The sequence below is a fragment of the Gorilla gorilla genome, chromosome 13, assembly GCF_029281585.2.
Source record: "Gorilla gorilla gorilla isolate KB3781 chromosome 13, NHGRI_mGorGor1-v2.1_pri, whole genome shotgun sequence".
NCBI classification, from domain to species: domain Eukaryota; kingdom Metazoa; phylum Chordata; class Mammalia; order Primates; family Hominidae; genus Gorilla; species Gorilla gorilla.
In genome coordinates this window covers 44875021-44888911 of record NC_073237.2, presented here as the reverse complement: position 1 = coordinate 44888911, position 13891 = coordinate 44875021, and the positions used below count along the sequence as shown (strand labels likewise).

Genomic DNA, 13891 nt, shown 5'->3' with positions numbered 1-13891 from the left:
GCACATGTTGTCATTTTGGTTATTTCCTTATTCTTTGAGGGACAAACTCCTACTCACCCATCAACACCCAGCTTGAATGTTGCCTCTTCTATGGAGTTTTTACATCTCCTCTATTTAGGACCAACTTCTTCCGCTGGCAGGCTCTCAGAGCACTTTGTATAGACCTCTAAGATCATACCAGGTCATAATTACTTACCTAACACAAACGTTCACTGATTATTTATACCCTGAATACTCCCCAAATATTATATACGTAAAACCATTTTACTTTACATACAATGAGCTCTTTCAAGGAAAGGACACCTCGAATGGTGTTTTAATGATAAATATGAATACATAATATCAATATCTAGCATCTAACTCTGTAATAAGGGCTTTATGTACATTATTTCATTTAACCCTTATGATAGCTGCAATGAAGAAAGTACTGTTGCTATCTGCACTTCACAGATGAGGCAACTAAATTAAAGCTCAGGGAAGCTAGGTAACTTGACCCTGGTGGATCTAGAATTCACTACCAGGCTGTCCTACAGTGGGCCATGGTGACCTGCAGGCCCAGGTCACCTGATTGCTCTTGAGGTCCAGGTCATCTGATTGCAAGTGAAGACCTGATTGCTCTTGAACTCTGAGCCTAGCAGGGTGGTGCACAAATCTGTCCGGTTCCCCTTTGTGGAGACCTAGGGCCACAGCTCTGCTCAGAGAGGGGTCATCTGGGACTCTTTTGCTCCCCTGCAGCAAGGTCCTCCCTTGCAGGGGCACAGATGTCCCTCTGTCAGTTGGATGGAGAGGCATGGGGATGAGGCTGCCCTCTGCACACCTATGACTGTGCCATCCCCAAGGGCAGCCAGATGTCCTTGGGGCCTGCCTCCTGCTGCCACACGCTGCTTATCCATGTGGACATAAGCTGCTCTGCCAGCTCACTCTTGAGCTAATGCAAAGGGACCACAGGGCTCTGGGCAGGAAGGTAAGGAGCATAGAAGGCAGAGGAGACAAGGGCAGAAGGAGCGGCAGGCTCCTTATTCTTTCTGTTAAATGAAGAAACTTTCCTTAGGAAAGAAATACGTAATTTCTATCAGAGAATAAGGGTAACAGGGAACAATTAGCATTTTTTTTTCTTAAGAAGTGGCTGCTAGGTTATATTGACTGTAGTCTGGTTTCTATTTGCAGGCACTGTATCACTTTTCAGCTCATTGGGGGAAGTTCTGTCTAGAGAGTGCTTTCAGACTTTAGGATAGTGCTACTCCAAGTATGGTCCTTGGACCAGCAGCGTCAGCATCACTGGAGAGCTCATTAGAACTGCAGACTCTAGGCCTCATGGCAGACCTGACAAATTCAGAATCTGAATTTTAATATGACCTCCCCAGAGAATTTGTAAGTACATTAAAGTTTGAGAAACACTGAGCTAGGTAAAATGCAAGTTTTAAAATGCCTAATTAACATGCAAGTTTGGGGCTCCAGGTCTTAGAGATTCTGATTCGCCTGATCAGGATGAGATCCAGAAATCTAACAAGCACCAAAGGTGGTTCTGCCTACATTTTGAGCAACTGTGTTCTAGAGAGAGTGGTGGAAATGGTACAGTTGGACGGTCCTGAGATGAAATCTCAGCTCTACCATCTACAAACTAGGTAACCCCAATTAACTACTTCATCTCACTGAGCTTCAGTTTCCTCAACTATAAAATGGAGCTACTATCCAGGCGCAGTGGCTCACGCCTATAATCCCAGCACTTTGGGAGGCCGAGGCGAGTGGATCACCTGAGGTCAGAAGTTCGAGACCAGCCTGGTCAACTGAAACCCCATCTGTACTAAAAATGCAAAAAAAAAAAAAAAAAAAATTAGCCGGGTGTGGTGGTGCGAGCTACTCAGGAGGCTGAGGCAGGAGAATTGCTTGAACCCAGGAGGTGGAGGTTGCAGTGAGCTGAGATTGAGTCACTGCACTCCAGGCTGGGTGACAGAGTGAGAGTCCGTCTCAAAAAAAAAAAAAAATAAATGGAGCTACTAATGCCTACACCTTCAGCTGTGAGGTTAAAGGTGATAACATATGTTGATATGGTTTGGCTCTGTGTCCCCACCCAAATCTCATCTCAAATTGTAATCCCCATATGTTGGGGGGAGGAGCCTGGTGGGAGGTGATTGAATCTGGGGGGCAGATTTCCCCTTTGCTATTCTCGTGATATTGAGTGGGTTCTCATGAGATCTGGCTGCTTGAAAGTGTATGGCACATCTCCATTCCCTCTTTTTCTCTCCTGCTCTGCCATGGTAAGACATGCTTGCTTCCCCTTCACCTTCTGCCATGATTATAAGTTTCCTGAGGCCTCTCAGTCATGCTTCCTGTTGAGCCTGTGGAACTATAAGTCAATTAAACCTCTTTTCTTCATAAGTTCTCTATAGCAGTGTGAAAATGGACTAATACATATGTAAAATGCCTAGTACCGAAGTTGTGGCAAATAGTAGGTGTTTGATAAATGTTAGGTTTTACAACTACTAGACTGAACAGTTCAAGTGGTTGTGCCATTGAATAATGGGTTGGGCCAGAGAGTGTTAATTTCAACCACAGGGACAGAGAAAGCCAAAGGGGGCTCACTGAGTCTGATGGCTGTGGTTTCTCTATTACTTAACACTGACTTTAAAGACACAGAGAAAGGATTAGACTGCAGCAGGTATCAAGCTTTATCATACATTAAAAATCACCTTGGATGCTAATTAAAAATGCTAATTCCTATGTGCTGCTTCCCAGTGATCCTGTTTCATCACACCTGGTATATGGCCCAGGGATCTACATTTTCATCCCCAGGAGATACTGATGCATGAGTCCTTCAACCTCACCTGGAGAAACAGTGGCTTAGAGAATATATATATTCATTCAATAAATGTAGAGGCTGCTGCATGTGGGACCCTGGGGTGGCACTGGGAAATACACACAAGGATGTATAAGGCCCTACCTGATTCCTGCCCAGCTGAGAGCTGGGGCTTCCAAGGAGAATATAGGGTCTGTGCTGCCACGCTAGGATATCAATTAAGAACAACAGCCCAGAAGAGCAATGGAGAAAAGCCATACCTGGGCTTCTGCACCTTCAATGTTGTGGGAGAGATTTCCATTTTGTACAGGTTCTGAAGCATCACTGGATGGTGTCATTTCAACATCTGTGCTGGTGCTGTTTGGAAGCTCAATTTTTTCTGTAATATAATTTAAACACACACACACACACACACACACACACACACACACACACACACAGAGAGAGACAGAGAGAAAGCAAATGGAATCAAAGGGGGTAAAGAGCAATATTGAAAAGAGCTTCCTAAAATGTTGGGCTAAAGCAGAGGATAGTGGTGTCCCAGGGGCGATAAGGCCCAGGGCTGATATTGAGCCAAGTGGGAAAGGATTTTTACCGTTCTTCCCCTTGTCTTTCAGTATACGGCCTGCCCCCTTAATAGCGCCCTGGCTTCCTGCTCTGGCATGACACTTTACCTTGGGTGCCCTATCAGCTCCCATGATATGCCTTTCTTGAGCCTAGGCAAATTTACCAACTAGCTACTCAGGAAACATGAACATAGACATTTTAAAACCAAAACCACACGCAATCTACATACTATTGTTTACACCCTGGACTGTACCCTTCAGATATTTTCTTACAGTAATATCTTTTCTTTGATACTGTACTCTGGAAAGGATATTAGCTAGGGCTTCAGGGTCCTAGACTTCACCCTGCTTTGATCAGGCTGCTATCTTAGGCTAGTTCCCTTCTTCCTCTGGGACTTGGGAACCTTATCTGTGAAATAAGAGGGTTCGACAGGTTGACCTCCAAGGGACATTATGTTCAGCTGTAATTCAGGCTCTGTGAGTGGAAACTCTTCCAGTGCCTAGGTGGCCATGGGCAGGGCAGCCTGGTGAATACAACTTAGCACACTCCACACCTGAGCATCCTATTGCAGGCAAGGCAAGGGGGAGCTGGACAAGTAATAGAGGCCAAAGGCTGTGTCATTCCTGAATCAGAGAGAACATTTAGCTAGAGTAAAGCCAGAGGGTCAGCAAGTGCAGATTTGACACTTGAGAAGTGACTCTAGGGTAATGGTTAAGCACTGGGAGTCTGTAACACTGGGAATCAGACAGGCCTGGCTTCATATTCTGGATCTACAACTTGTGCTGTTTCACCCTTTGCAAGTGACTCAACCTCTCTGAAATTCAGTTTCTTCATCTGTAAAACTGGGGTGATGGTAACAATACTACTACTACTATTACTGTTGCTACTACTACCACTAACAACAACAATATGATCAAAGAGTATTTCTGTAAAGATTAAATAAGAAAATGCATATAAAACACTTAGCATAGTGCCTTGTACAGAGCAACCAAGAAGCATAAACTATTTGGATCCTTATTATAGTGCCTGCCTTTCACTAGAAGAATTTTTTTTTGTCATGACAAAGAGGAGTACCTCCAGGTGATCAATGTTCCAGCACCACTGAGGTCTGCTGAACTTCATTGCCAGGGAAATTAAAAGGTTCCTATTGAAAGCACACACTCTGGCTGTTTTGGGTCAAATCATGGATTTTGGGATGGAATGAGGCTGTAGTATGCTGTCAGGGTTGCTGGGGGTATCAGAATGCTCATCAGTATCAGATCCGAGCAGTATCAGCTGCTCATCAAACATAAGAATGTGCTTTTTTTTTTCTAGCAACTTCAGAGGGACTAGACATTTCCATCACTGGTGCTTAAGAAAATAATTTGAGAGTTACATAAAAATTGTGGAGTTTGAAGCAGCCAAATTTTGGAAATCATAGGGAAATATTTATGTTTATTTATGTATTTAGTTGTGGAATATAGACACGTGAATAGATTTAAATATGGAAAACCATAGAAACTCAAATTTACTTTATCTTTCCAAGTTTTTAGTAGTGACAGCGATACGTATGTGATGTTGTGCTGCATGTGGCTATGCCAGTTTATCTTAGTATGCTTGATTCAGTTATTTAAATAAAAAATCATGAAGAACCTTGGGTGAATAAAACTCTGTTTGGAGAATTCTATTGGCTGATGTGATAAAACCTTAGGATTAGCCTGCAATGGTCAAATTGACCCTAGCAACACGAAATACTGGGTAAAAGGGGAGTTAACATGTCCAAGAACAGAGATGAACAGATGAGCAGAGACTGCCTGCCAGGCATAATATCTAACCTGTGTGTGCACATCTTAGCTTATAAAGTGCTTTTACACAGCAGGCTGAAGGTTCATAATAAAAGAAAATATGAAAATAAATCTTGGACTTACTTTGAAAAGCATTAGCTAGTTACAAAGTCATTCAGAGACCCAATAACATTTTCTAGTTACAAAGTCATTGAGAGCCCCAATAACATTAGAAGAATCCTTGGCATTAAGCGTCCTACCTCCTTAAAAAAGATTAAATCCAAGTCTAAGGTTGGCCAGTCATTAGGAGGAGGACTGGGACTGAGCCCAGGAATCTAATTCTTTTACTCCAAGCTACCTCATTCTATAAAAGACAAGTCAACATGTGAAGCAGAAAAAATAGCTTGTGTAGTTGAATCTAAACATCACAAACAAAACTCAACCTATGCGGTAGACTTTCATGGTGTGGCTTTACATTTTTATAGTACAAAAGCAAAATATGCTTATTCTGAAAAACTTTATAGAAGCATAAAGAAGCAGAAAAAATATATATATAACTCATAATTCCAGCTTTAGGAAGTAACTATTGTTAACATTTTAGCTGACTTCTTTCCAGTTTTTCTTTTCGTATCTAATTGCATCTTAACTGTTTCTCAGCCAAAAATTTTCCCTGAGGTAGAAGTTGGGATAACAGGAAAGGCAGAAACTCTTCTATGGAGTGTCAGTATTTTGAGAGCAATGCTGTTGAATTTTGTCTGCAGATAATTTTAGTTACTTGGGTAATAGCTTCGTTTATAGCATAGATCCAGATCAGGTTAAATTTAGTTTGAATTTAGAATAAGAGAGCTATATTATAGTTACAGACAGGAGAGAAGGAACATCATGTTCCATTTTAAAGTAAGATGCCTGAATGTCACAATCTTGTCATACAGGAGCTCTGCAGAAGTCAGTGAAAAGAGACCTGGGGGCTGTTATTGCTGAATTCTTAAAAACGAGAGGCAGCATCATCTCAAAAGGACTCTGTCACTCAGTTCAGGAGTGACCAAGTGTGTGCCATAAGCAATGTCACAGGTATAAAAATCTGGTTACCAGTCAAGACTTACAGAAAGGGGACTCTCACCTTTGATTAAACATTAAATGACATTGTGTACGTGTGCGTGTATGCGTGTGCATGTATCCTGTTTATGTGGAATCCCTGAAATACAGTGATTTTCTATTCTTGAATGGAGATGACTAGTTAAGAGATGGTTTTACTTCAGGTTCCTCAGAGAATAAATTTACTCTTCTTGGACTTCTAGAGTTACTGGTGACATACTGTGTCCATGCATACCCTGTACACACTAGGGCAAGAGGGACTCATTTCCTGTTGCACAGGGAAGGGCTGTGCTGCAGCGGTGTGTGTCTGCACTGAGTCAGGGGTGCCCACACTGGTCCTGACTCTCTGCTCCCCTCGCTTCCCCCAGGAAAGGTATGGGGTGGATGTTTCCCTGCACTCACCCACGTGGTTGGCAGCCCCATTCTGCCGCTCGTTCTCATCCACATGACATTTCTTCTTGGCGATCTTGTGGAGAATTGAAGCCTTTTCTCTGAACCTCCCTGAAGCAAAAGAAAGTGGCAGGAAGGAGACACAATGAGAAAGAAGAGAGTCTCAGGGCCAAGCAGGCATGTGGCCTCCTCAGTCATGCTGCACTAATAGCATGACCACTCCATTCTGTCCAACCCCAATACACCAGGACCTTCCTGAAGGGTACTTTCTTGCCTTTGTAGATTTTTCAGCCCAATTCTCTATTTGAGAATCTCTTCCCTCCCTTCCCAGTTGCTCACAAAATTAACAAAAGCACCAAGCAACACTAAAGCTTCCCTATGCTGAGATCCAAAACAGGTCTAGAGAAACAGAGCTGCTCTGGAGGCATGGCCATTTCTCTGAAATTAAATGCTCATTCCAGACCAGATTTTGACAATGGGCTGGGAAGGAAAGCCAAGCCCAGGGGTCCTTTGATTTGACTTCAGTATTCAAACATTTACACGTTGAGTATCCCTAACTGAAAAAACCAAAATCTGAAATCTGAAATACTTCTTGTCCCAAGCGTTTCAGATAGGGGATACTCAACCTGTCTTATAATTAACATTGCTGTTTCTAAACGAGTAAGGAACATGCATCACAGCTTTCCAAATTAGCTGAGTCAGCTGCAATTAAGGCATCAAGAAGGCAACTGATTCCATTTGTGGATTTAGGGCAAGGAAGGATCAACTGAGTGCAGCAAGTAATGTTGGTGATGAGATGCTTTGGGAATGGTGCTGGACATGCATATTTATAGCAGCACAATTCACAGTTGCAAAGTGGTGGAACTAACCCAAATGGCCATCAATCAACGAGTGGATAAAGAAACTGTTATATATATATTATATATAGTTATATATATATATAATATATATATAAATATTCCAACATATATATATATGATGGAATACTATGCAGCCATAAAAAGGAATGAATTAACAGCATTTGCAGTGACCTGAATGAGATTGGAGACTATTATTCTAAGTGATGTAACTCAGGAATGTAAAATAAAACATCGTATATTCTCACTGATACGTGGGAGCTAAGCTATGAGGATGCAAAGGCATAAGAATAATACAATAGACTTTGGGGACTTGGGGGGAAGAGTGGGAGGGGGACAAGGGATAAAGGACTACAAATATGGTGCAGTGTACATATGGTTGATGGGTACACCAAAATCTCACAGATCACCACTAAAGAAATTACTCATGTAACCAAATACCACCTGTACCCCAATAACTTATGGAAACATAAAAAAAGTTACTAGAAAAATGCCATTCTCAAAGTAATCATTTTAAACAGCTGTACCACAAGTGCGATGTTTCATTTCTTCTTTATTATTGACATAATAAGTAAAGCATGCAATAAGCCAAAAAAAAAAAAAAAAAGCAAGCAAAAGTGCAGAGATTAGGGAAATAGCACATTCCTCTTTTTTTTTTTTATCCTTTATTTTCTTCCTTGGGAACATTCAAGGTATAAAAAAATTCTCATTTTAAACTGATTATTGCCTAGATTCAGATATAATGAGTATCTCAAAACACCACAACCCCTACAGTTTTCCCACTATGTATTTTTTTTGCCGGCTGTGTTCCCTAGCAGCATATTAACAGGGGATATCATTCTACTTTTTTATTTAGAACCAAATCAAACAAATATGTTTCTCCTGGAGAGCTTCTTTTCCTAGGATAAAGCATGGCAGATTGGCACCCACTGCCCACCTCCATGGTTTGGAATCATGGCGTGTGGTCATAGTGATGACTTGTGTGACTGGCTGGGAGTGACAGCACCTGTAAACTAGAGTCAGATCAATGGACTCCAATGGTGAAAATGACACAAGCTGTGACCCTTTCTGCTCACGGCTCCATTAGTCACAAGCCTGGTCTCTTTGACACAACAAAGGCAATCTCTAGGCCGTAAGTACCTTAGTCTAGGCAATGAATGTGCACCACTGAGTACACTCTCAAAAGAAGTAGGAAAGAAAATATTTCATGGAGAAAAGGAGGTTGGTGTGTGGCTTGGGCTTCCTAAGGAGCGAGAAAGAAGGATGAGGTGATAGGCACGACTCCATCCATGAGGAATGTTGAAGGTCAGCATTAGATTCACCACCCTGGAAGGTAGCTTGAATTTGGTTGTTTCTATTTAATTTCCAAGGGAAACTCTGGGAAGAAAAAGGGAAAAGAAAGAAATCCTGGAGACTAGGAAAAGGAGGTGGTAAAGAAGAACAAGAAAAGAAAGAAAAAAGAAAAATAAATGCAAGGATGGAGGAGGCAGGCAGCGGCTATGATTGCCTGAAGGTTTTCCAGGCTGTGTGGATGCAAGATACTTTCCTGGCTGCCAAACCTAGTCTTATTTGAGGACTAGATAAACAGATAATAAGAGTGAGCTTGAGTACTCTGCAGTCCTCAGCCTAAAGAGGAGTTACTTTTTGCAGAAGACAACTCCAAAAAGTCCCAAATCATCTGGTTTTCCACCCAGAAGAGGAAAAAAGGAGGTTCTGAAACTTTATTGGAGATGATGCTTCTTCTAATAAAACCATCCCATCATGGTCTCAGGGTCATTGTTTGAACTCAGAACATCCTGCCACTCTAAGAAATATAGATGATCAATATTTGCTATTTGAAAATTATCTGTAAGATACTAATAAAGCAGGAAAGCATTCAGAAGCTGCAACAAATACGTCTGTGGAAATAAAACCTAAAATAACTCAACTCAAATAATGTCCTAAAGTCATGAATCATGACACAGAAAATATTGGCTAGAAACAAGCTAATGACATATCACTTGTGGTTATAAGAATCTTTTCAGAGTTTAGGTGTGTGCCAGAGAGAAATGATAATAAAAGGGACCCAAAAGCCTGGAAGGGGAGCCATGCCCTCTGCCAGGAAGCATCTTTCAGAATAGTGTTGGCCACTGGCACTCATGGGCTGGTTTTCACCAAATCTCCAAGGAAAATCTAGGAGAACAGGGTGGGAGATAACCCTAGAATTGGAATTTTATAGGTCCTCAAATATCTTACAGGCCAGTGAGACTGCATGTTACTCTTTTCCCACTGCGCAGCACCTCAGGTTTTCTGTGCTATTGAACAGTAAGAGGGATTAGCGTTATTTGTGTCCCCTTGCTGCCTTAGAGGCAGCAAGCCAAAGCAGCAAGCCTGCTTGGGAGCTGTCTTCTCCACAGACCTCTTCAACTTCTGCAATTCAACCTCCCTCCTAGATGATTCTTTGTCGCAGCTAATATGACCTGGCAGCCATTCCACATCCTAAGTGCTGACAATGGCTGCTCCATAGGCTAGAAGGATTTTCCCTTAAAGATTAGTTTCTAGAAAGGCTGCAGTTGAGGGCCCACCTTCAGAATGTGGCACACATGTGTAATCCTTCAGGGTGGTGGGGCAGAGCCTGACAAACCAGATTCGCTGATTCCAGCCCACTGGATACGCCTGAGATCATCACAGGGCACCTTTTGAGAAATGCTGTGAGGATGAGGCTAACAGGATATATGTGAGCATGAAGGACCTGGGGCAGAAGCCAGCAGAGAACCTGTGATTTCTGAAGTGATCCTCTCTGCCTTGGGGTAGGAAGACATGGCATTTTCAGGATCTGTTCATTCCCAAGTCACAAACTGTGCAGAACAGCAAACAGGGTGTGTGTGTCGGGACAGCACAATTTCATGCTTAAATGGAGGTTAAATGGATGTGATTGAGAGGCAGATAGATCTGAGTTCAAGCCCTAGCTCTCTCACTGTCTCTGCTGGGTGATTTGTGGTGAGTTTCTAAATATTTCTGTGCTTTAGTTTTCCCATCTGTTAAGTAGGGATTCTAGTGGTATTGGCTGATCTGTTAAGTAGGGATTCCAGTGGTATTGGTAGAGTTACTAGTGACATACGATGTCCATACATGTCCTGTACTCACTTGGGGAAGAGGGGCTCATTTTCTGCTTGTCATCCAGGGAAGGGCTGAGCTGCAGGGGTCTTCTGTGAGAAAATATGTGTAAAGGGCTTATCACATTGTGTGGCATTGAAAGAACTCTGTAAGTCAGAGGGAAAAGAGAATCAAACAGAATCTAAGGGTGATGTAGTCCTGAGTTGCTGTAGGAGAATTGTTGCCATCCTCTCTTCTCTCAATCCACACAGGCCGAGCTGGAGAATCAGCCACATTCAGACCCAGGAGTTTAAGCATACAGGGCCTTGTTGGACTGGTGTTCAAGTTTCAGTGAATCCCCCAAAACTTGATTAGAAAAGGGATCATTTTAGATCTTTCTGCAATTGAGAAGGTCAAGGTGATAGAGCTGGCTTTCTGCGCTTAAAAGCTGATACCTCTGCAATCTTAAAATGGGGACATAATGATCAGCTTTCCCTCATCACCTGCAGGGCCAAAATTCAGACCAAGGGACTACTGCTGCAGCAAAATGGATTTGCTCAAAAGAACCTCATGAAGCACCAGGTTCTTAACCCCTCTCCACCTCAGGCCCAGAATAAGTAAGATGGAGCTAAGAAGAGCATCCAGCTAAAACAGTCCTTGGAAGGTCCAATGGGTTAATACCCATTGCATGTTTCAATGGCCTCTGATAAACAGCAAGTGCTTAGGAACTGCTATTCAGAAAGGGTTGCTATTATTATGGAAGTAGATGACAGGAAATTCTTCTCCTAAATTACTGAAAAGAAGATTGATATTTAAAATAGAATTGATGCCTAGCACCTGCAGGTGCAGACCTTGGTGGTAAAGGGATTGCTCAGATATTTCAGGCACAGATTCCAAATTGCCATAAAGGGTGGCATAGAGGAACGAATCTAAGAAATGATTGTGTAACATTGTGCCTGCCAAAAAAGAATTATGATATTTTTGAGTACTTTTCAAGGTGAGTGAAGGAGTTATTTTTAACATGTTTCAAGGCAACTTTAAAAAATATACTCTCTTGTGGTCTAAACCCTTAAAGGGTTGTATTTTTACATAGCTACAGATATTTGTATAGTTAAAAATCTCAGAAATAGCAAACTGCTCAAATCGTGAGGCACCTACGTCAAAACCTAGTATATAATTTTAATATAGTTTAGCTTGGTCTGAAATTTGCAAAAGAGTACCAGCTGAGTGTCCTCAGAGGAGTGTATGTTGAGGGGGTGGTAGGGAAGTGCGGAAGTAAAAGATCCAAGCATAAGAGCCGAATGTGAATTTCGAAAAACAACCAGCAATCAAAATCCTTGACCAGATCATTCTGACATAAAACAGAAGCTTCATGCTGCATGGAAAAACAACGTTTGGAGGGTCTGTTCACTCAAAGGAAATGAATTTTGTTTCTCTTCTGCTGTTAATTAAAACGGCCCCTTGGAAATTCCCTCCCTCCCATCTTTCCCACCAAGTCTATAATAGGCAGGGTTACTGGGGTGGTGATCAGATTAACTTCCAGCTGCTACAGAACATTCTAAGCATCTGCAACACAGAAACAACGATGGGACAAAAGAGAGAAAAAGATGCAAAGAGAGTGGCCACACACACCTCGGTGAACAGACCATGGCTTGGGAGAAGAAAGGAAAAAATAACACAGGAGGAAAAACTAGAAATCAGCCTTTTAAAATCTATTTTTGTGTTTTCGGTTCTGCCTTTCTTGTCTCTTTCTTTGAAGTTTATGGCTTGGCAGGTAGCTTAAAAAGCAAAAGTGTGTCTGAACTTTCCTCCTATTTATTCCTTTCCTTTTTTTCTGGAAGCAGAGACTTAAGTTAGGCAGAGACTTAAGTTAAGCCTTCATCACTCTCAGAAGGCTTGCAAGAGAACTGGTGTGGCATCATGAAGTTATCCTGGGCTCCCCTGTTTCTCTCACACCCCACATGCCATCTACCAGCAAATCTGGTGTCTCTATTTTTAAAATTTTTCAGAATCTGACCACTTCTTCCTTCCACCCTTTTCCCACTCCCCACTCTGCACGCCCACCCAACCAGCACCAAGTCACACAGGAATAATTCTGCTGGTCTGAGTCTCCCCCTTCTACCCTCCCCTCTCCGCCCCAGCCAGTCTCATCCCAGCATCTTTAGTGATCAGTAAAACAGAATATGGCACTTACTTCTCTGCAAAATCCTGCAGTGGGTCCCTAGGTCAAAGTGAAAGCCAAAGTCTTACTGATTCTGTCCAGTGAAACTCATCCTGACTGCCCTGATCTTGTACGCTACCCCTCTCCTCTCTCACTGCTCCAGCCACGCTGGTCTCTTTGCTGTTTCTTGAAAACACTGTGCACAGTCTCACCTCTGTGCCATGGCATTGTCTGGCCCCTCTACCTGGAGTATTCTTCCCCCAGAGGTCCACAGAGCTTGTTCAAATGTCACCTCATTGAGGCTTGTCTGAGCAGCCTATTGAAATCTATAGCTTCTCTCTCCAGCATTTCTTATCCCAGGTTTATTTTCTCTAAAGTAGTTATCACCGTCTAATATACTATATCATTATGACTATAGATTATTTGGTGCTTTCCACTGGCAGCAGACAAGCTTCAAAAGGGCAAGGCTTTTCACTGGTTTTGTTCACTGGTATATCTCCAGTATCAGATTGGGTGCAACAAATCCTTGTGTTCATGGTTTCTAGGCAAGTAGATGAGGTTATGACTCTGTGATGTGCTTCCTGTAGGCCAATGACCCAGAGTAAATGTCTTTAGGACCTCCAAGCCTATGGCCCCAGTGGAACTGAGTGTCTACCTATGGGGCCCCAGGAACTTTCTAGAGGTAATTAGGAGAAAAATGGGGTGTACCAGGTGTTTATACTCCAGTGGTGGAAGGCAGGGGAGACACATCAGTTGTCCCCCTCTGCACATCTCCAAGGTCAATAAGGTGCATGTGCAAAGGAGCCCTTTCCATAGGACAGAAGGTTAGGTGAACACCATAAAGATCAGGGCAGGGAAAGCTGGGCCTTGGCTCCTCATTTTTTTTATTAAGCTGCCCCTCATTCATCAAGGCCTAACTCAATGTCCAACCTCAATGTCCAACCTGAAGGTTTCTCTGCACACGCCCCTCTTTTCGAAGTGGAAACCCAACATTCTCATGGCACTTTGATTGTACATGTTACAGTCCTTATTTCAGCTTGCTACCCACATGCCTGCTTTCCCCAGCAGAGAGCAGTCTTCTCTGGGAAAGGGATCTTCCCTCTGCCATCTTTACTATCCCTTGACAAGTGTCCTATAATCATGCCTCACCCATCACAGGCCTACACTGTCTTGCAGTGAAGCTGTC

General features: G+C 42.6%; 1 protein-coding gene across 4 annotated transcripts in view; it reads right to left on the bottom strand.

The window, feature by feature from the left end:
- The window catches only part of SLC24A2 (solute carrier family 24 member 2), a 277036-nt gene that overhangs the window by 56578 nt on the left and 206567 nt on the right, over positions 1-13891 (bottom strand). For all 4 annotated transcript variants that reach the window (XM_004047850.5, XM_019034108.4, XM_063696329.1 and 1 more), the window contains 2 exons: positions 6625-6723; positions 3058-3176 (listed from right to left, as the gene is read on the bottom strand). In XM_004047850.5, the coding sequence (XP_004047898.1) occupies positions 3058-3176; positions 6625-6723 (218 nt within the window). The remainder of the gene's footprint in view (positions 1-3057; positions 3177-6624; positions 6724-13891) is intronic.